The 22,766-nt window shown below is 31.8% G+C and overlaps 1 protein-coding gene across 2 annotated transcripts; it reads right to left on the bottom strand.

The window, feature by feature from the left end:
• Positions 1 to 418: 418 nt before the first annotated feature.
• Positions 419 to 6,816, bottom strand: LOC103978410 (uncharacterized). 2 transcript variants are annotated; one of them, XM_065129676.1, is made up of 6 exons: positions 4,467 to 6,816; positions 2,384 to 3,063; positions 1,681 to 1,910; positions 1,407 to 1,612; positions 1,268 to 1,329; positions 419 to 786 (listed from the first exon to the last, which is right to left on the bottom strand). In XM_065129676.1, exons 4-6 carry the CDS (start codon positions 1,468 to 1,470, stop codon positions 676 to 678), a joined length of 237 nt encoding a protein of 78 aa, XP_064985748.1. In that variant the 5' UTR covers positions 1,471 to 1,612; positions 1,681 to 1,910; positions 2,384 to 3,063; positions 4,467 to 6,816; the 3' UTR covers positions 419 to 675. The 2 variants fall into 2 exon arrangements, with proteins under 2 accessions (XP_064985748.1, XP_064985754.1); XM_065129682.1 differs by having other exon boundaries at positions 1,407 to 1,590.
• Positions 6,817 to 22,766: the final 15,950 nt, after the last annotated feature.

Genomic DNA, 22,766 nt, shown 5'->3' with positions numbered 1-22,766 from the left:
CTTCATTTTATAAATTTGTAAAGAAGTCGAGGGATAATATTATACACTAAAGTAGTCTTAGGGAAGTCTTTTGATAACCATTTGAATTAAATGATGAGCTAATCATTAATTAATATAGTTATCATAGCATATAGGCTTGTGTTAATGAAGTAAGAAAGTCTTTAAGGTTTGCTACAGTTATCGCACGTAGGTTTGTGCTAATTGCTATACATCAGCTGCTGTATCGACATGACTAGGCAGGCGTCTAAGGTAGCATCCAATTGCATCAACCTTGAGGGTTCCATTGCCCACAAACACAGCATTGCATGGCATCATGCCGAAATCAATCACTTACCACCACTTGTGCATGCAAACATACACGATTAAAACACGGATAAGTGATGACCACCGTATAATCTCTAGGAAGTGACACATAAGATGGTGAAAATGAGAGTATTGCTCCTTTTTGTTTCTGACATTAATACTTAGGTTCTTCTCAAGCACAACATCTCACTGGAAGAACTACTTACAAGCACAAGTTAACATGTCTCCATATCTGGGGGCAACCAAACTAACAAAGAAAAAAGTCACAATAATGGATTTGAAGATCTAGTAGTTGTACATTAAGCGGATTGATGAACAAGATGGGACGCTAGTCCACTAAGGCCCTTTGGCGAAGAGGCTTGAGGCTTCCATCTATGGATTACCACCATTTCCTGACTTTCCTCTCCTGGGTTCATGTCTGGAGTTGTGTCCTCCATAGTCGTAATCTAGTATAACCTCTACCAAAACCTTTCTTGTTTGCACCTAGCAATAGTGACAAAAAAGAAAGTGAATTGCAAAACAGGAACTCGAGTCAGAATCTGATTAAAGAAACATGCATGAGACAACAGGACGTGGCAAACATGGGGCAAAACTAAACCATAAATTCCGACATAATTTCTGAAGGCTGTTTACATGTCCAGCATGTTTCCAATGAGCTCTAATGTCAACACTGATGATTATATGCTTGAAGATATTTAGCATAAACAAAGAAACTCATACGGAATCATGTTAAACTTTCTCATATCGACAGTTATAGCTTCAGGGCAAGGAATGTCTGCATTACAGATGGAGCAAACAAGCCATAGCAAAGAGGAGATTTGGCGGTTCATAATGTGACTGTGCCACAGATCATGAGTTCAAGATTCACAATTGAAGAAGTAAAAACATTAGAAACAACAATGCCTCCAGAAGAATTATGCCAAAAAAATGCATCACACTTCTACATTTATTCATTCGTGGATACCTTGGACACCAGATCTGAGGCCTTCATTGGCTCATTTCCATCCTCAGTGATGTCAGCCTGGCCTGCAAACACAAACAACTAGTTGGTCACTCAAAAAACAATGATATGAAGATGGTGTGACATGAAGGAAGGTGCCAACCTAAAGATGTCACCAAGAGAAGAACTAGCAAAATATTGGTGAGGAAGGGTCGGATCCTCAGCATCGTTGGTAGTGCTGCTGCTGTTCTGAAGAGGAGGATTGTGCGAGCTTTGGGAGGCCAAGGCTTCTTTTATGGTTGTGCAATGGCAGCTGGAAAAGCCTTAGAGGTGTGTGGTACGGTTCACTGTTCATGATAACTTTGCAGACTGATGATGAAATCCATATCAGCCCACCAGGTTTAAGTCAACTGCACTAACTTCAGAATTCAACATACCTATTTCCACCAAAAAGATCAGTGATATGATGGTAAAAAGAAAAAGGTCTTCTGCTTGGCTCCAACTCCACCTCTATTAACCTTGCCGATAAATATTCCTGCTTAAAGGCCCCTTCAAAGATTCATTAATAGATCAGGTCATTTCCAAGCTCCAGAAACAAAAGAACTCGGTCGCAGAAGATATTCACCATCACGAAAAGCAGTTCTCTATCCACATTTTGTGGTGTCAACTGAAATTAGACAGACAATAGAGTTCACAAAGTAGGCTATTAATAAGACCACTATCAAAAGCACTTCATGAAGGAGCATCAACAACACAAGTAATGTTTAGCACAACTGCAGAAGACCTTCACTTTATCTAAAAAATAGGCTTCATATGGATTGATTGTCTTCATAAAACTTACTCTTTTCTCTTTAATTAGAACAAATTAGTGCATCTCTAATTGTAACACAAGATTTATTAAAAACATTTTCTGAAGCATAGACTGATTCATATAATGAAACTAGTAGCTACAGTGCATCTTCCACCGATATCTTGTCATTCAGGATACAAAGAGCTTAGCAAACAGCTGTTAGAAAGGAAAATTTATCAATTACATCACATGATATGCATGTGTATCCAAATGACAATTAAAAGTAATAAGAGATATTTTGGTTTCTGAAACTGAAGTTAGTCTAGAACAATCTGTGAAGGCCAACTTACACTGAGCCATACAAAGTGGACCAACCATTGCCGAAAAGGCCAAATGTGTGGCTGAAAAAATGTGGTGCTAAATCACTGGATGGTTCCTTTGGTGCTGCATGCTGTTTCATATTTTCTTTATATTGCTTTCTGTGTGATTTCTGTATAGTGCACCTATGATGATCATAGTTCTTCAATAGTTTGGATGCACAAGTTGTTTCAGCATAAGGAGAAAAAAGAAGACCACTCCCATCCTTTGGTGCTAAATCACTGGATGGTTCCTTTGGTGCTGCATGCTGTTTCATATTTTCTTTATATTGCTTTCTGAGTGATTTCTGTATAGTGCACCTATGATGATCATAGTTCTTCAATAGTTTGGATGCACAAGTTGTTTCAGCATAAGGAGAAAAAAGAAGACCACTCCCATCCACCATGACTGTTGTTTCAAGTTGATACCAAGAAATGGGTGGTGACTTTGATATTACTGGGTTGCCACATTCCAGTAGTTGACCAGTTATCTACCTCTCTTGCTTTATTGCCATGCCATAGAACAGTCATCTTCTCTGCTCTCTTAAATTTTGCACAGAAACCTGTACATTCTGGAAATGAAGAATTCGGTGATGACTCTTCTAGCTGGTACATTTGATGGGGTTTCACTTTCTTTTCCAGCACCATCTGAAACTCTCACTTGTTCAAATGATCTGAAAAGAAGACTTTGTATCAGCAGATCAATTTACAAGCACAGTTCTCATTTAGGACAAGTCTGAGTGTCTGAGGAAGAACAGGAGAGATAAATACATGAATGTATAAGCAGTTTCCCTACAATGCAAAGAAGCCATTAAAATAATAGACCAATTCAAGAATTTGCATAAACAATTTCCTACAGACAGGATAAGAAAAAGGGATTGAAATAAAAGAAAGAAAGGCCAGGGTAAATAATGTGCCGACCACTGAGACCAACAAGGAGCCACTACTGAAACGCCTGGGTGGATTAATCACAGGATACAAGAGAGTAGAACAAGGTTACTAGTGGTGTATCTTATTTATTATTATATTGTGATGAAGTAGAGGTATACCTATTGATTCAGTATAATAAGCACAACTAAGAACCACCACCTTAAGCTTTCAGAAAATCCCATCAAAAAGAAATGAAAATTAACAACCGTTTACAAAGAGATTACTAATAAATAGATGTATCTACAAAGCCTCCATATATATAAACATATATCAAATACATGCTCCAAGATATTTCGAAGGAGAAAAAAAACAAAAACAATCAAAGAAAGTATAAAAAAAGAAAATACATTGACGAAGATACCCGTTAGAATCTTCATATGCCAACATTGGCGAAGTTTAGAAGACTTGGACATAATTTTTGTCACGACCCAGCTTGATGGGATAATTTGCCTATTAACCTTGTTAAGCCCAAACACTCGCTAAAATACATAAACTGAAGTTTATAATAGTACATTCATCACACCCTTATAGGCTAATCCTAGTCTTAGCCCACTTTCGATGTGAGAACTAATCTGGGCATTATAATCTCCCTCACTTAAGGGTTTTACGTTATCATCAAGGCTCAGCATAGCTCAGATCAAACCTTAGCATGGTACATATAACATATAGCCCAATGATGGCTCCACATCATGACGAGTCCTCTGATTCCATCTACGAATAATTCTTTCCTACTCAAACCCCTCACCATGCTCCAATACCAAGTTGCCTCTAATACCAATGGTCACTACCGATGAATAACTAGTCTATTAACTTCATTAAGCCTAAGTCACTGGCCCAAAATGTTAAAGCTGAAGTTAATAATTAGTAAACTCATCAGACCAAGTCAATCTTAGTCTTAGCCCACTTCCGCTAGGAAACTAATCGAGGTGTTATAATTTTTGTACTGGACTCAACATGCATGTAAAATTATTAAAAGTGAATTTGCATTTGAGATAGCCTTTCTCCCTGAAGTTAATAATTCAGCATCAGACTTCATTTAGCATGTACCTAAATTGATACAATCAGGGATGTTATATACAAGCAGATTGTTCCATGGATTCAACATTTATAAAATGGGAAAGTGACAACATATTAGGTTACAGTTTACCTAGCAATCATTGTTTTGAGCTAGAAACTAATATTGATTACTAGCTATCAAATTTTGTGCTTTAGCAGTTCTGCTTCTACCAAGCAATCATGGCCCTGTAAGTCATTTTGCTTCTCCCTCCTGTCTGATGAATGCTTTGTGCTTCAAATGTTTCATGGAGTTCCATCACGAAGAGGGGGACCAACCAGATAGTCAAATATCTCAAAATTTCATTCAGTCTCATAAGCAGCAGCCCTCAAGGGGGATTTTTCAGCATCCTATATAACAGCCTCTTTGAAAGGAGACGATTGGAACGCAGCACCAACATCCTTGTAGCCTTGATCAATGAAGTACAAAGTTCCACAGGCTTTTTCAGCAACATTTAGAACATGTTGCAAGCTCATTGAGGATCTTCTGACAATTCTCGGGCGTAAAAATGTGTTTCTGTAGTGGAGCCATGAAGTAACCCAAAAATTATACCAAACGTCATACAGTAGTGCCTTCTACATGGTTGTTTGGGTCTTTCGTCAATGCATTAGCATAACGTTTAGTGTAACAGTGACAGTGGTTGTGTGCTTGTCTGGGATGGACCTCCAAAGGTGATCTAATTGCATAAGTTGCTGCATCTCTTTGGCCTCCAATCTGGTTTTGCCACATTTTCCTTGCCAAAAGGCATCATAAGAAGGGAGTATAATATATCCAACTGTCCATGCAACCAATCCCAAGCATGTCCCAAGTAAGGTTGCTTCACAAATAACTCTCATGATATAGTCTCTCTTTCCATGCCATTTGAGAAATCCACTTGTGCAAAAACTAGTACACCGTACAATGCTTGCTTAGCAGCCAGCCAGACATCAGCACTCCACTTGGAAGAATTGATGCCCTAGACAACTTAAGTATCTATTCATTTGGTCTGGAACAATAACTTGCAGAGTCTTCCTCACATGAGTAACCCAGGATTTCTAATGTGGCTTGCCTAACACGAGGCTTCCTAGTTCAGACCACTGATCTTGAGGTAGCTCAATACCTGCAATCTTAGCAATGACTTGTGATGGAGTGGACCTAGCATCAACATGAGGGATTGCAAGTGTTCACAAAGCTTTGACTTCAGTCTTTGAACAAGTTCATTTTTCCTGTGTTACTATTTTGCATCCAAGGCATTTTAAGAACCAAAGCAGCCAACTGACGGCCATCAACAGGTTTCTCATTGTTTACCAACTCACTAGAAAGTGACAGCAAGATAGCAGAAAGTTTTGTTCCTTCAACTGTTTGAAACTTTATTCTACATGTTTTTCAAATAGTGGCAACCACTGGCTGTGCACTAAGGAGGATCTAGGTCATTTCCACTGTCATCTTCTACTGAAAGACAAAAATTATAATAATTTGAAAAAAAGAATTATGTTTTGCATGCAAATGAATGTTGTAGAAGTATATTAATGGATCCAGAGACAAAAGTGGCATCATGCTGAGGAACCCTTCACGTAACAGCCTTTGCTTAAAATTTCCAGAGGAAAAAAAAAATTTCATGTTCAGTGATGAACGTATTGCATAAAACACTCCATCTAGTAAGTTCGCACATAGACAAATGAAGAATAGATCCACAAATTACACATACAGTAATGAAATTAAAGTACACTAGCCTCTTAATGTTTATATGTATAAGAACTTCTCTGATAAAGCATATTAGGATGCATACTGGATTTTCCTTCAAAACATTTGAATCATAATAAGCCCCGGTCCAAGGAACTTCAAATAGTCAATTCCACTGCTATCAAAATAGTTAATCAAATAAAATGATATCATAAACCACATAGTAACTTTTAGATAAAATGAAGAGATCCTCCACCTCAATCTGCTATCATATCCATAAATCAAGAATAGAGGCTTCCGACAGAACACGTCACCAACTGTCAGTATCAATCCTAACGTTAAGGCTGAGATCAGTCATAAGATCCGTGTAAAAGTAGGTGGATAAGCAGTTTTACAATTCACATCAATTTTTCTTAGAAGTGATCCATTGCTCCTATCGTTTCCAATCACAGACAACAATAACTTCAGATCCGAGAGAAGCATTGTCAGTAAAACCTAGAACCAAATTAATACTATCCATCAAACCAAACAAATTTCTAGCCTCATTCCTAGAATCACATGAAACGGGCTTGAAATACTCGGTAACACCAGATTTACTGATAAATACGTGGATTGATAACCCTAGCCCATGGAAGCGGCGGAGAAATTATCTATCTAGAACACGAAAACACAGAATTAGCGAAATTTCCATATCCCTCGCATCGAAATCGTGACTGGTAATCGCGAAACCCTAGAAGCCAAAGAGGGAGAGTGGGAAGTGGGAGACCGGAGGCTGCATTTGGGGTGCACTTTAACCATGTATATATATCGCTTTCTTCGAATATATAGCCACACTCTTCTTTTTAGGCGACTCCACCCTCTATTCTCACGGATTCGTCCGGTGTTCTGCCCGTTAGCTATCGTTAATGAGTCGACTTATCACCAAAGATGGTGTGAAATTATCAACGCCGTGGTATTATAAATGCAGATTTATTATAACAATCATGAGATTACTGTAATTAATCCTTTTTTCTTTCTGGTTATTGCACGACATCTTCATGTACTCCTGTAAACCAACATCCGGTTCCTTTGGGTGGAACGTAGATTTGGGTCCCGCACTTTAGGAAATAGGGTGCAAGATGGGTGCCGTTGAGTGGGACAAAGATATGGGTCCCGCTCTTTGGCAAAGAGGGTGAGAAGATGGGTGCGTTTTAGTGGAACAAAGATATGGGTCCCGCTCTATAGTAAAGAGGATGAAGATATGGGTCCCGATCTATGGTAAAGATGGTGCACGGTGCCTTTGAGTTGAACAAAGATATGGATCCCGCACTTTAGTTCAGAGGGTGCGGGAATGGGTGGGAACAATTTGGTTTCTCGTTCTTTCCGTTCGTCGGAGGGTTTAAAGGGGATTGAGCGGGTCGGATCGTTTTTACGGGATCCGAACCCGAGCATGCCCATATATTGTCTCAAACCATACTATTTGTCTATTATAGTAATATTATGTATAAAATTATTTTAATAGTATTTATATTTAACACTTGAATCTAAATTTTGATGCCACTTGCATGTTCTGATGTTGAGAAAGAAGGGGATCAAGTATAATGCATGAACACCATATATATATATATATATATATATATATATATATATATATATATATATATATATATATATATATATATATATATATATATATATATCCAACGTGTTTTAATGCATGGACATATGGAATATATTTTTTTCGAATTAGGTTATTAGCTCAGTAAGCAACTTGATAGTTTATGCAGTCTTAATATCAAGGTGCATGGAAAAAATATATAAATTCATAGCTATCATTTTATTAAATATAAGAATTATAAATATTATTTTATTAAAAATATATTTTATTCATAACAATAAAATAAATAGTATTTAGGAGTATATCAATGACATAAGAAATATTTATGCACATATCGATGGCCTAAGAAACGTTTAAGTATATATCAATGGCATAAGAAATACTTAAGCATATATCAATGGCGTAAGAAATATTTAGGAATATATCAATGATATAAGAAATTTTTAGTAATATATATGAAATATACGAAATATTTTGAAGTATATCAATCACATATAAAATATTTAAGCATATATTAAGAGAAGAAATGAGAAACATAAGCTCAAATATCATATTTGATATTGTATTCATTATTATCCAAAGAATATATAAGAATATTTTTATGAGCAATACTTTAGATACCATATAAAAAATTATAAAGTGTAAAGTGATATCATAATATACTATGCTCATCAAAATAAGTCCAAATGACCATTTCTAAATGAATATTAAATTAAGTCTTTTTCATTTATATTATCCTACAAATACCGAAGTAATAAATTATGCATGTATAGGAAGAATATGTAAAACAACAAAAACATACATATGAAATTATGAAATAATATGAGGCAATATAAACCTTTACATAATATATTCAAATATGATAAAAATTAATAATAAGAGATATAAGAGATTAAAGCAATCATATAAAGCTTCTTTGAAGGTAAAATTCTAGATGAATTTAAATTCAAAGAGATGGAATAAAAATATAAAAATGATAAAAAATCTATTTTGACATAATCTATAAGGCACATTTCATAAATTATTTGAATAATCAATTATACTCTAATTTACTCATAAATGATATTATTAAAAAGATATCAGTCTACCTTTAAATGAATTAAGTTTTATAAAAACTAAAGTTTTCAACTAGGAGTTACAAGTAATTTAGTAACGAAATGTAAGAATTATTATCTCTATTTTATAGAATTTATAGGGTCAAATAAAATAAATGTTTGGGTAAGTAATTAAACTCTAAATTCTTTAAGCGAGCTAAAAAAGAAAGATATATGAGTTTAGTTTGAGAATTAAGTCATATCCAATTCAAAATTTAATATAATAATATCATTTGCAAAGATAAAATCCTTCAAAGTACTCATAATCAAATAAAATTAGAGATTAAAATTAATATAGAAAGATATTAGAACACTTGTCTTTGAAGGGCTTGATCCCAAATAAAAGAAATTGATAAAAAAAAATAGGTTTAACACGAAAGATTAATTGGTCCAATTCGAACAATTTTACAATATGAAAAGAATTCCCAAGAAATGATTTAGTAGTCATTGATGGAGTAGTTTTGTTGTTTTGAGTGTGACAAATACTCTTAATATTTAGAGTTTCATTATATTTATATTTATGAAACTCTATATATTTATGAGTGCAAATTCCAAAAAGAAAAATCAACTTTTGAGCTTTTCTTTGGGAATGTCTCATATTTCTAAAAATTTTTAATAATATTTTTTTACATAATACCTATAATAATCTTGATTTGATAGTTATTCACTTATCCTTTTTTTCTTTCTTTTTTTATATGGATCGATCCATATAGTATACTGGTCTAGTTATAATATTTTTACATTGTATTAGAGTGAACATTATAACATAGTGATTTTTATTATGCTATAATATTTTTTATATTATGTTATAGTATTTTCAATGATAAAAAATATTATAACATAGTAAAAAATATTAATTATAATATTTTATTACATTATAGTTTTTCTATATTACTAAAACTACTATAACATAGTACAAAAATATTTATAATTGGACCGTCCCATTAGAAACTGGAGGGAGAAAGATAGGGTGTGCTATGAAAAAATAAAAAAACTCAGGAAATTTTGAAATGGATTTTACTATTTGCAATCCTTTTTATTATTTACAACGGAGAACTTTGAATATTCTTAAGCTATCCCTTATATATATATATATATATATATATATATATATATATATATATATATATATATATATATATATATACCCTCAATTTACAACTTAATTCTAATAAAAATTTTTCACTCTTTATCTATAATCTTTTTCTTTTTACTTTTTCTCCTTTTTCTTCTTTTCCTCATCCTTTTAATCATCTAAGGTCATATAAAATGATGAAAAAAAGATAGATGATGAAATGAAACAATCTAAAGATAAAAGAGGAAGAGTTAAAAAATTATTTTTGATATTTATTATAATAATTCAATATTTTTAGGATTGTATATATTATGTAATAGTTTAAAAGATATATTCTGAGTCAATTATATTAACGTAGAAGATATGAGGTGGTAATAATTGGCAACAATAATGATGGGGGATAAGTCACGATCAATGGAGAGAATCAACAGTCGTTGGGTGCACATGTATGGGAAAAAAAAAAAAGGGAGAGTAAAAGAAGAATTAGAGGGGTTATAAATAGTAAAATATTAATTTATTAATTTATTTAAGGGATTATAAATACTAAAGAGTTATGAATAGTAAAAAAGAGACTTAAACTCATTTTGAAAATAAAGGAAACTTTCAGAAAGAAAATCTAAAAGGATGTTTTTTTTTTAATTCAACCTAATTATAATTTTATCTTTCGTTGACTATATGATTTTTTTTTCCTCATTATCCAACATTCTAATCAACGATCAGTTAAATCACTAGTTGACTTGGCTTTGTTAACCTTATGCTGACCATTAGTTCATATAGTAGACGAATATTGAATGTTTCAATTTTGTTTATTTTTATAGTGTGCCTAAGAAAATATATTATAATAAAGCAAGATTTAATTTAGCCGAGATGTGGACTTTTGTAGATAAATATTTATTTCAACACTTTTTTTTTAATGAATATGCAGACATCTTGTCATAATAAATTTGCTCATGAGTAACGACGATTTTTTTTTTTTTATGAATTGATGTTTTTTTATTACATCCACTTGAGGTGTACGAGTGGTGATAGTTATTATATTTGATCAATCAAAACTATTCTGTCAAATAGGAGAATATCTTAAAGAAAAATAATTAATTTTTTAATTAAAAAATAGAATATTTAACAAAAAGTTATAACTAATTTTATCATAATAAACAAATATCGGATATTATCTTTGTAATGATCAGGACTAGTCCCTCAATTATCTCATGTGGGATATTTATTTATAATATTTTTTATACATTAATTAGTCATGATATTACACATTCCTTTTGTATTACTAACAGAAACTAGATCAATGCAGATCTCATAATGTTGAATTTCAGTTCCAATTCTTGCTGTATAGTATGGGTCAAAATAATTCATGGTATATAATGATACATCCATAAATAGTCTATGATGTGTTTCAATATAGAATGATAGAATCAAAACTTATGCATCAAGACAACTAAAACAATATGAGAATGACTATCCAACTCATGATTTAGAATTGATAACAATAGTATTTACCCTAAAAATTTGACGATATCATTTTCATAGAAAAAATATGAAATATATATTGATCATAAGAGTTTAAAATATTTCTTTACTAAAAAATACTGAATATAGATAGAGGAGATGACTGGAGTTAGTAAAAAATTATAATTATGTGATTAATTATCATCCTAGGAAAATGAGTATAATTGCTGATGCATTGAGTAAAAAGTTAGCTAATTTAATTACTTTATCAAAAGTTTAATGAAGAGAGATATCATCCAATTTATTTAAAAGTATCTAGCTTATCAACAAATCCAATTTATTTTAAAGGTCAACATATACTTTAAATCTATTGTAAATACCCCAATGAAAATGGAAAGATGGTAGCATGGATTTTGTTATGGGTTTGCCTAAGACTAACAAAGGATATGATGAAATTTGGGTCATTATTAATAGATTGACTAAGACAACTCACTTTCTACCTATACGAGGATTAATATACTCAATTAAAATTAGTTTTCAACACTATTTTTTATCCTCAAACAAATAGCCAGTTAGAAAGAATCATTTAGATATTAGATGATATTATAAAAGTTTATGCCATGAACTTTAAGGGATTATTAAATAAATATTTATTTTTGATAGAGTTTGCCTACAATAATAGTTACTAAACAACTATTGGGATAGTATATAAGGTCAAAAGTGAATATCACCTATTTATGAGTCAGGTGAAAGAAAATATTTAGGGCCAGATTTGATAAGAGAAATAATAGAAACAATAAAAAAGATTCGTCAAAGGATGAAGACAACAAAAAGCAAGCAAAAATATTATGCCAATAATAGGAGAAAATATTTAAAATTTAAAATAGATAATAAATTATTCTTAAATATGATATAAATTAAAGGAGTTATGAGATTTGGGAAGAAAGATAATCTAAATCTTCCATATATAAGACCATATAAAATTATTGATAAAATTGATGATGTGATTTATAAAGTAACCTTATCTCTTTCAGTAGTAAAGGTGCATAATATATTGTGTATCAATATTGAGATAGTATATTTTAAATCTTTCTTATATCCTAGAAGAATAACCAATAAAATAGGATGAAAATTTGACATACAAGAAATAGATTGTATAAATTCTTGAAAGAAAGGAGAAAAAACTTTGTAATAAGAAATTACTTTAGTTAAAGTGTTATAGGAATCACCCAACAAAGCAAGCAACTTGAAAAAGAGAATAACGGACGTGAGAGAAATATCAAGAACTATTTATGTAAAAAATTTTGAAGATGAATTTTTTATTAGGAGGAGAGAATTTTTGCGCTCTAAGTCTCATGCACATTAAATTATAATTAATATGCCAATAAAAAAAATAATATTTATATGTTATTTTTACTTAGTGATATGATTTATGATGTCAATGCTTCATAAATATGATAAATAACATATTCATGTTTTTTACTTCTAAAATCAAAGTGTAAGCTTTCCAAATATATTATTCTCAATATTCTATAAAATATTGGTTGAGCATGTATAAATATTTATTTTAAGTATATTTTATAATGAAAAGTATACTCCTTTAGCATAACAAGCTTAAATGTGTTAATAGATTTGAGTATAAAGTTATGTTATGATAATAAACATGAATATAGTGACTAGAAGTGGCAACTAAATTATAATAGACCTTAAGTGAATCTTGAGGTTTGAATTAGTTTAAACATAATTAAAGTAAAAAAATTTAAGCTCTAAGTATCATGTATATAGAAGATAAGAAACTACTTAGACATGGATGGAGTAATAAAAAATCAAATAAAAATATAAATTAAAGATAAGTGATATTAAAAATATTAAAATACATATGTGAGATTGAGATATAAGTTTAGATAAAAAATATCATCTTAATCAAATCAAATTAGACTCAATTAAAGTTGCTAAAATCTTATAATTATATTAATAAAAGAAGAAATTTTTTTTGAAAATGTCCAATAGGATTAAACCATAGACCTCATAGTAACCTCTTAAGCACCTCTTGTAAACATAAAAACTATAATATGCTATATTAAATATGGAAATAATCTTTATGCCATGATTGAAATCAAATACTTAGATCTAATTTAACGATGCGTACCTTTTGATGTCATCTGTTCAGAGATCTCTATTTGATTTGTAATCCCTCAACTATTTTCGCTGTGAAATATGAGTCTGTACGTGTCATCAGGACCTCTGTGCGTCTGTACGTGTCCTCAGTCGCCAAAGGTCCTGTATATTTATATGGTCTATTTATAGGCGAGAGCATAGGGTCTAGGATAAGATATTAGGAGATTTTCTCCCATCAAGGTTATCTCTTAAGGAATCCTGAAGTGGACTTCTATTCTATTAACTAAAATATTTTAATAGAATCCAATTAGTTATATTATATATCTTATCCAATTATAAAGGGCTACAAAATCTAACATTCTCTCAATTGGCCCATTAATTGATAAGATATAAAAGAGATATTTAAAATCAAAATAAATAAAATAAAATTTGTTTGAAAAATAATTTTACCTAATTAGATTCCAAAAAATTTTGAAAAGTATTTTATACATGGACATGAATTTTAAAACAAGCCAATAAGTCCAATAAACATAATAATACTATATTAAGTCCAACCATCAATATGAGTCATAGCGGTTGTATTCCATCAATGTCATATTCCCTTCTATGTATCACAACATTGTTAGTCTTTCCTAATATAGTCTATAATGACCCATGTAATTTGTCTTGTCAAAACAATCTTGTTATTACATTCATCCATAATATGCATAAACATAAATGTAAACATGATTGTTGAAACAAATAACTTTAATTAAGTAAGAAGAATATCAATAATAGTATCCACATAAACATGCATCACCATATATTTTATGACTTGCTAACAAGCCTCATTCTAAGAACATATTCTTTAAATATTTTACAGTTTTTGTCAATGGATCAGCAATCATCATAGTGGTGCTCAGGTTCTCAATTGATTCTTGTTGTTTCTGGACTCTTTCTCTAAGCACCAAGTACTTTATCTCAATGTGTTTGGAACCACTAGAGTAATTGTCATTCTTAGAGAAGAAAACTATTGTGGTGTTATCACAAAATATTTTCAGCGGCCTGGCAATTGAGTCGACCACACCAAGTCATGAGATGAAATTTTACAGCCATAAAGCTTGATTTGTGGCCTCAAAGCATGTCATAAATTTAGCTTTCATTGTTGATGATGCAATAAGTGATTGCTTTTCACTTTTCCAAGAAATTGCCCTACCAACTAACAAGAATACAAATCCTGAAGTGGACTTCCTACTGTCGAGGCAATTTGTAAAATCAACATCTGAATATCCTGTCATTTCAAGCTGATTTGATCTCTTGTATGTGAGCATATAATCTTTCGTCCCTTATAGATATCTCATTACTTTCTTTGCAGTTTTCTAATTTTCCATTCTTGGATTGCTTTGATATCTTTCTAGCATTACAACTATAAAACTGATATATGGTCTTGTACAGGTTTGAGCATATAATAGACTTCTAACTGCGCACTCATAAGGAATATTCTTCATTTGATTCTTTTCTAAGTTATTTTTCGGGCACTGGTTTTGACTGAATTTTTCACCTCTAGTAATAGGTATATCATTGGCTGAGCAAATCTGCATATTAAATCTCTCCAAGATATGATTAATATATCCTTTCTGAGAAAATCCTAATAATCCTTGAGATCTATCTCTAAATATCTCAATACAAATAACATAAGCTACCTCATTCATATCAACCATCTTAAAGTCTTTGTTGAGAAATATCTTGGTTTCGTGCAAGTAAAATATCATCTACATATAAGACCAATATAATAAACTTGCTCCCACTTACCTTCATATATATACACTAATCAACAGTATTTTCCCTAAATCCGAAGGAAGTAATGGTATTACAAACTTTATATACCATTATCTAGAAGCTTGTTTAAGGCCATAGATGGGTTTCTTATGTTTAGAAGTCCAACCTTTTTTCCTTTTTCCATATAGATTTTCTCATCCAGATCCCCATTCAGAAATACTGTTTTCACATCCATCTGATGTAACTCAAGATCATAATGAGCTATTAATGTCATGACGATTCTCAATTAGTCCTTTTTAGAAACTGGAGAAAAAGTCTCATTATAGTCGATGACTTCTTTTTGAAAAAAATATTTGGCCACAAGTTTGGCTTTATATCGTTCGATATTGCCCGTTGAGTCGCGTTTTGTCTTAAAGACTTATTTACAATCGACTCTTTTATAATTATTGGGCAATTCAATGAGATCTCAAACACCATTCTAGACCATTGATTTTAACTATTCTTTTATTGCATCATACCATTTTTCAGAATCGTTACTTTCTATGGCTTATAAAAACGATAAAGGGTCTCTTTTTATTCCTCTATCATAATCTGATTCTTGTAGATATACCACATAATCATCAGAAATGATATGTTTCCTTTTCCTTTGAAGCTATCAATTGTGATTGTTCTATAAGATCATTAGTGGCGACATCAATATCATGTGAGAGTTCTTCGATTTATTTTGTTGTTCACCCTCATCAATACTCTCATTGATTTGAGGAAAAAAAATTTCTTTAATAGAAGATGATATGGGAGAATTAACCTGAATCTCTTTAATATCAAAATTGATCCTCCGAGATTTTTCACTCACACTGATTTTGCTATTTTCTAGAAATTTTGTATTACCAGATTCTACTATCCTCATACTATAATTATGGCAATAAAATCTGTATCCCTTGGATTTTTTTTGATAACCAATAATATATCCCGAAATAATTCTTGGATCCAATTTCTTTTCATGTGGATTGAATACTCTTATCTCTACAAGACATCCCCAAATATGTAAATGTCTCAGACTGGGCTTCCTACCAGTCCATAACTCAAATGGAGTTGATGGAATTGACTTACTAAGAACTCTGTTTAAGATATATATAGTTGTCCTAAGAGCTTCTCCCCATATCGACTCAAGTATAGAGGAATAACTCATCATGCTCCTAATCATATCCATAAGAGTACGATTTTGTCTTTCAGCAACACCATTCTGTTGTGGCGCATCTGGTAATGCATATTGAGCACAAATACCTCATTGGTCTAGGAATTTAGCAAAATGATCAATATTCTGACCAGATCCATCATATCTGTCATAAAATTCACCACCCCTATCAGATATAACAATTTTAACTTTTCTATCTAATTGTCTCTCAACCTCATTTATGTACACTTCAAGAGTATCAAAGGCTTGAGACTTTTTATGTATTAGATAAACATAGCCATATCTGGACAGGTCATCTATAAATGTGATGAAATACTTTTCTCCACTAAAATAAGGAATATGGAGTGGTCCGTTGATATCAATATGAATAATCTCAAAGAGTTCTTTACTTCTTGTGGTATTTTTTTTATATGTTTAGTTTGTTTTCCATAAATGCAATCTATACAAACATCAAAATCAGTAAAGTCTAAATGGTCCAAAATATTATCCTTCACTAATCTTTCAATTCTTTCATTAGAGATATGCCCCAATCGTCTATGCCACAATATAGAAGATCTTTCATTATTAAAACTATATTTTAATCCAATACTTGATTATAGGGTCATTAATGTCTTTGCAAACTCAAGATCCAAATTAATTCTGTACAAACCATCATACAGAATTCCAGAACCAGCTTTTATTGAATCATAAAATATACTGAGTTTATCGCTACCAAAAGACAGATAGTATCCTAACTCATCAATTCTAGATAGAGAAACTAAATTTTTAGAAATAGTAGGAACATAACATGAGTCAACAAGATCCATCAAGTGACCCGTCTCTAAGCGTAGAAGATAAGTTCCCATTGATATCACTTTCGCTTTAAGACGATTTCCCATAATGATGAATCTTTTATGTTCTTTTGGTTTCCGGATTGAAAGAAATCCCTACATGTTATTTGTAACATAAGTTGAAGCACCATAATCAATCCACAAAATATTAGAAGGAACTTCTGTAATGTTTGATTTGAAACATACAAAGGTCGAGTCAATACCTTTCTTTTCGAACTAAGTCTTGTGTTTAATGTAGTCCTTCTTCACATGTCCTTTCGATAAATTTTTTGATGGATAATGCTTCAATTTTCTTTTCTTATTACTAGCTCCTTGAGTAGTAGTCATGACATTATATAAACTTTTCTGCCTTAATATTAATTCTTCCTAAACACACATGCTAGTTAACTCATTCAAGTCCTGCTTATCTTTATTTGCATTGTAGTTAATCTTGAATGGCCCAAACTGAGAAGGAAGAGAATTGAGAATAAACTGCACGAGGAAAGACTCATCAATATTTATGCCTAATGTTTTAAGTTTTGTAACTTTGTTAGACATATTGAGGATGTGATCCTAAATTCCTCGAGTGTCATCATATTGAGCCATAGTCAATTCTTTCATTAATGTGCCAGCCAATGACTTATCAGCAGGTTTATATGTGTCTTCAATAACCTTTAAATATTCCTTTGCGTTAGTTGCAATTGGTAATGAAGTCTTTATGTTATTTACAATTGTCATCCTTATGAACATTAAACTAAGCCTATCAGATCTTTCCCAAGCCTTCATTTCATTAACTTGTTCTACAGTACTTTCATCGGTCAAGTCTGTAGGCTTTTCAATAAGCAATACTAAATCAAGATCTAATACACCCAATGTAAATTTCACATGCTCTAACTATTCTGAATAATTTGATCCAAAGAGTACAAGGACACTAGAAGCATAAGAATGTATAGGTGGAAGTACCATTGCAAAAATATAGAATAACATTAATGCTTTGAGTTTGTTAAAAATTGATGAACTATTGATATCATCTATATTACACCTTTCGGTGAAATATTGACATATCTAGTGTTCATTTAAGAACATTTATGGAGGACTGATACCATCCTTATGGAATAGTATTGTTACATTTGGGTATATAACCCTAAACTGCAAGGATATCCAAAACAGTATCATCCTACTCAATTACATAATTATTTGAATTAGATTCTCCTTTGGGATTATCTAAATCATCTAATTATTTGTGTCATTGTGAATATTATTTTCTTAATATCATTTAGGACTAATTTCTTAATATTATTTTATAAGTCATTAGTCTAGGTCACTTTGGTGGCTACAAGACCAATGCAATAATATAAAATTTAAAATATCCTATAAATGATAAAACTTTTATTGTAATTCATATCACAAAAGTCTATCATTCCAGATCACTTTGGTAGCTAATAAAACTTAGGGAGATGAATTACAAATAATATTCATCAAATTTCTTTAATTTATACTAAGCAGTTCAATAATATAATAACAATCATAATAATTATTAAATATTAATGCTAAGAAATTTAATAATAAAATAACAATCATAATAATTATTGAACATTAATGTTAAGTAGTTCAATAATATAATAATAATCATAATAATTATTGAACCTAAATCATATGAAAAAAAACTCATATGATAATCATGATAATATATAAATCATGCGAAAGGTAAATATTATTTCAAAATTTTAAATATATACATGTGAATAAGTAAATAAAATTTCAAGAAAAATAATTGGATTTTGATTTTATTTACCACATGTATAATCAATAATTCATATGAGAAAACTATAAAACTAAATCATAATTTATATTTTTTAAATAAAGATTAATTCTAATCAAATAGTCAAAATATAATCATGATTAAATTTAATCATAATTATAATGAATCATATTTATTAATTTTATAATTAAGAATTATAAATTAAAATTCTCAATTTTATAATGATAAAACTATAAATATTTGATAGGACATAAATAAAAAATATGCGATTTAGGAAGGGCAAAATTAATTTGACATAAATTAGACCCGAGGATAAAATTGTAAGTATGTTGATAGAACATAAACTGGAATTACTAAATTTACAAGGGGCAGAATTGTACTTTTGCAAAACCTAGTCTCAAGGGCAAAATCATAATTATTCCAAAAACCCTAATCTACCTTACCGTTGCCGCCTGTGCGTGCGGCGCTGCCGCTACTCGCGTGCGACCGCACGGCTAGCCGCGGTTGTTGCCAACGCGCACGACTGGCTGCGGTTGTTGTCAGCACGCGGATGTTGCCCCCGCGGGGTTGCCTCTGCCCACACGCCACCGTTGCCGCTGCGGCGGATCCTGCCCACGCGTGGCTGTTGCCAATGCGCGGTCGCCGCCTGTGCATGGCCTACCCACGCACGGCCGCCGCTTGGGCTGTTTACCTGCGTGCGGCCAACCGTCGCATGGATGGGTTCTGGCCGTGTGTATCCGGCCGTCACATGGGCATTGTGATGCCCGCGTACGGCTACTGCTTACTGCACTGCGGTAGGCACGCTGCCTAACGTAGCTTTACCATCAATAGATTCGCAGCAAGGTCGATCATCGAAGAAAAAGGGATCAATAATGCATCGTAAACAAAATAATAGATCTAATATATTTGATCTCAAAAACCTATGCTCTGATACTAATTGTAAACATAAAAACTGTAATATGCTATATTAAATGCGAAAATAATCTTTATGCATGAAATCAAATACTTAGATCTAGTTTAATGATATGTAACTTTTGTCTTTAATCCAAGATCGCTATCAATAGGAACTAGATCATTTCTCCTCTCTCCTCTCTTCCTTTCACCTAGATTGATGTTTAGGGAGAGAGTTGAGGAGTGCATCTGTGCGTGTCCTCAGTCCTTAGAGGTCCTATTTATTTATAGACGAAAGTAGGTCTAGGATAAAATATTAGGAGATTTCCTCCCATCAAGGTTATCTCATAAGGAATCATACATTAAGTGGAGTTTTATACTATTGGCTAAAATATTTCAACAGAATCCAATTAGTTATATTATATATCTTATCTAATTATAAAGGGCTACAAAATCTAACACCTCTACCTTATTTTGGCCTCATCTTCTTTACAAATTAGATAACTATGACCTTTTCTTTTCTTTTTTGATCATTATGTTAGTGTTTTTCGTGCAAGCTAGGAAACCCTAGCTTAAAAAAAGTTGGGGTAAGAAAAACTCAAATTATCTCTTTCAATACCTAGGATTTTAGTCTTATAGATTATAGACTAATGTTTTTTACTTTTGAGTAATCTAGACTTTAAATTAATATTTAATTTTTGATTATATTTTATATAATTCTCTTATGGTTCTGAGGCCTATAATCTTAATCTAAACTCAATAAATAGAGTCATGAGTGTCCTACTGTAAGATACTCAAAATCTTTTATTTTCTAAGAATAGGTTATATTCGAGCTGAATTGACCCTTTTAAGGATATGATTAGGCTTTATGCTAGTTACAAGTGCTTTATAAGCCAAGCACATGAGTTTATGCTAGTTACAAGTGCTTTGTAAGCCAAGCACATGAGTGATGGCTCGTGTGATATATTGTTTAATCTCTTTTGGTAAATATTAATAATGATATTTTTTTTACTTTATATTATATGATGAATATATATTATGATGTACTTGGATCTATATAATGGGAATTGGATTATGATGAGATCATGATAATGAAGTCAATTCGCCTTTAAATACAGATCATAAATATTCTTAATCATAGGTTACTCGAGAAGGACATCGAGGTAATTGGATAGATCGATGTACTATATATTTATCTATATGATAGAGGTAGCTGGTCTTATAGTTGCTTATGTAGGGACACTAGGGATATAGTGTAAGTGTTGATTGGAGAATGAGTTTACTAAATGATCCGCTTACAGAATGCTGGATGGTAAAAGATACCCCATTGTCAGACAACAATTTTGTAGTCTCAATTGTATATATGGTCCTTAGACTTAATATACCAAGGATGGTTTGTTTGAGTACTTTATTCTTTGATATCAGACTTACAAGTATAGAAGTTTCAGATATAATACACTAATCATTAGAAATAACAACCAATCTTACGAAGGCAATTGTGTGTTAATAAAGGATCATCCACTCTTGGTATCATGAAAGAAATATCCTATATATTCTCACTTAGGCAAATCCCTAGCTAGGGTCACTCGGATTGAGAGAGAATGAGTTCTCTAAAAGAATTCGATAAGAGTGAGATTTGAATTGATTCCATATGGGCCTGATAGTGTAGGGGATGAAGGAGCAAGGAAAAAATAGAATACTACAATGCAAGTAAAAGAATCCTTTCGATTCAAGAAAACTGATGTAGTATTTAAAAACAAGAGGATTGACAAGAATACTTACAAGATACCAAATGCACACACTCTCTATATCTATATGTACTTGCTTCATGAACTATAGTCCTATTTATAGGACCTAGTGACAACCACCCTATAACTACTAGATTGAGGTAGTTATTGAAACCACCCTATAACTACTAGATCATGATTGAGGTGGTTATTGAAATCATCATGTAACCACTATATCATGATAATTATCTAGATAGATAACTATGAATCGAATCTTAACACTCCCCCTTGATTCATAGTTGCATACACCAATTTACGACATAAAATAAATATGCTTTCGAACGGGAAGCGATTTGGTGAGGATATTCGTAACTTATTCATCGGTTCCACAATACTTCATTGTTATGGCTCCACTTGCTACAAGATCTCGGATGAAATGATAGCGTATCTCTATATGCTTCGTTCTTCCATGAAACGTTGGATTCTTCGTCATTGCAATTGTGGCTTTATTGTCACAAAATATTTCCGTTGCTTCTTTTTGTTCTTGATGAAGATCTTCAAGAAGTCTTCTAAGCCATATTGCTTGACAAGTTGCTGATGTTGCGGCTACATATTCTACTTCCGATGTCGACAATGCAGTTGTTGCTTGCTTTTTAGAACTCTAAGATATAGCTCCCGATCTAAGGCTAAAAATATTGCCTGAAGTACTTTTTCAATCATCTAAATCTCCTGCCCAATCACTATCAGTGAAACCAGATAATTTACAATTAAAATTATGAGAATACCAAATACCATAATCTGTAGTTCCAGCAATATAACACCGAATTCTTTTAACAGCTCCGAGATGATGTTTGCTTGGGCTATGCATAAACTTGGATACTACATCAATAGAAAATGCAATATCTGGTCGAGTATAAGTTAGATAAATCAAACCTCCAACCAAACTTCTATAGTATTTTACGTTTGTTAGACTTGTACCATTTTCAAATTTCAATTTCTCATTTACATTCATGGGTGTTGCTGCAGCTTTGCAATTAATCATGTTAGATTTTTTGAGTAGATCCATTGCATACTTTCTTTGTGAAATGAAAATTTCATCCGATCCTTGCTTCACTTCCAACCCAAGAAAATAGTGTAATAGATCTAGATCTGACATTTCAAACTTATTCATCATGTATTTTTTAAATTCTGTCACCAAAGAGTTAGATGAACCTATATATATAATATCATCAACATAGAGGCAAACC

This window comes from Musa acuminata, chromosome BXJ1-3 (assembly GCF_036884655.1).
Source record: "Musa acuminata AAA Group cultivar baxijiao chromosome BXJ1-3, Cavendish_Baxijiao_AAA, whole genome shotgun sequence".
Lineage (NCBI taxonomy): Eukaryota > Viridiplantae > Streptophyta > Magnoliopsida > Zingiberales > Musaceae > Musa > Musa acuminata.
Note: the sequence above shows the minus strand (reverse complement) of the source record. Positions and strands in the feature narration are given on the sequence as shown.

Excerpts from the sequence above, each read along its gene's own strand:
- LOC103978410 (XM_065129676.1), bottom strand. The coding sequence starts at position 1,470 with ATGCTGAGGATCCGACCCTTCCTCACCAATATTTTGCTAGTTCTTCTC. Across the intron at positions 1,330-1,406 it reads TCTCTTGGTGACATCTTTAG|GCCAGGCTGACATCACTGAG; the intron begins GTTGGCACCTTC and ends TTGTGTTTGCAG. Across the intron at positions 787-1,267 it reads CCTCAGATCTGGTGTCCAAG|GTGCAAACAAGAAAGGTTTT; the intron begins GTATCCACGAAT and ends CACTATTGCTAG.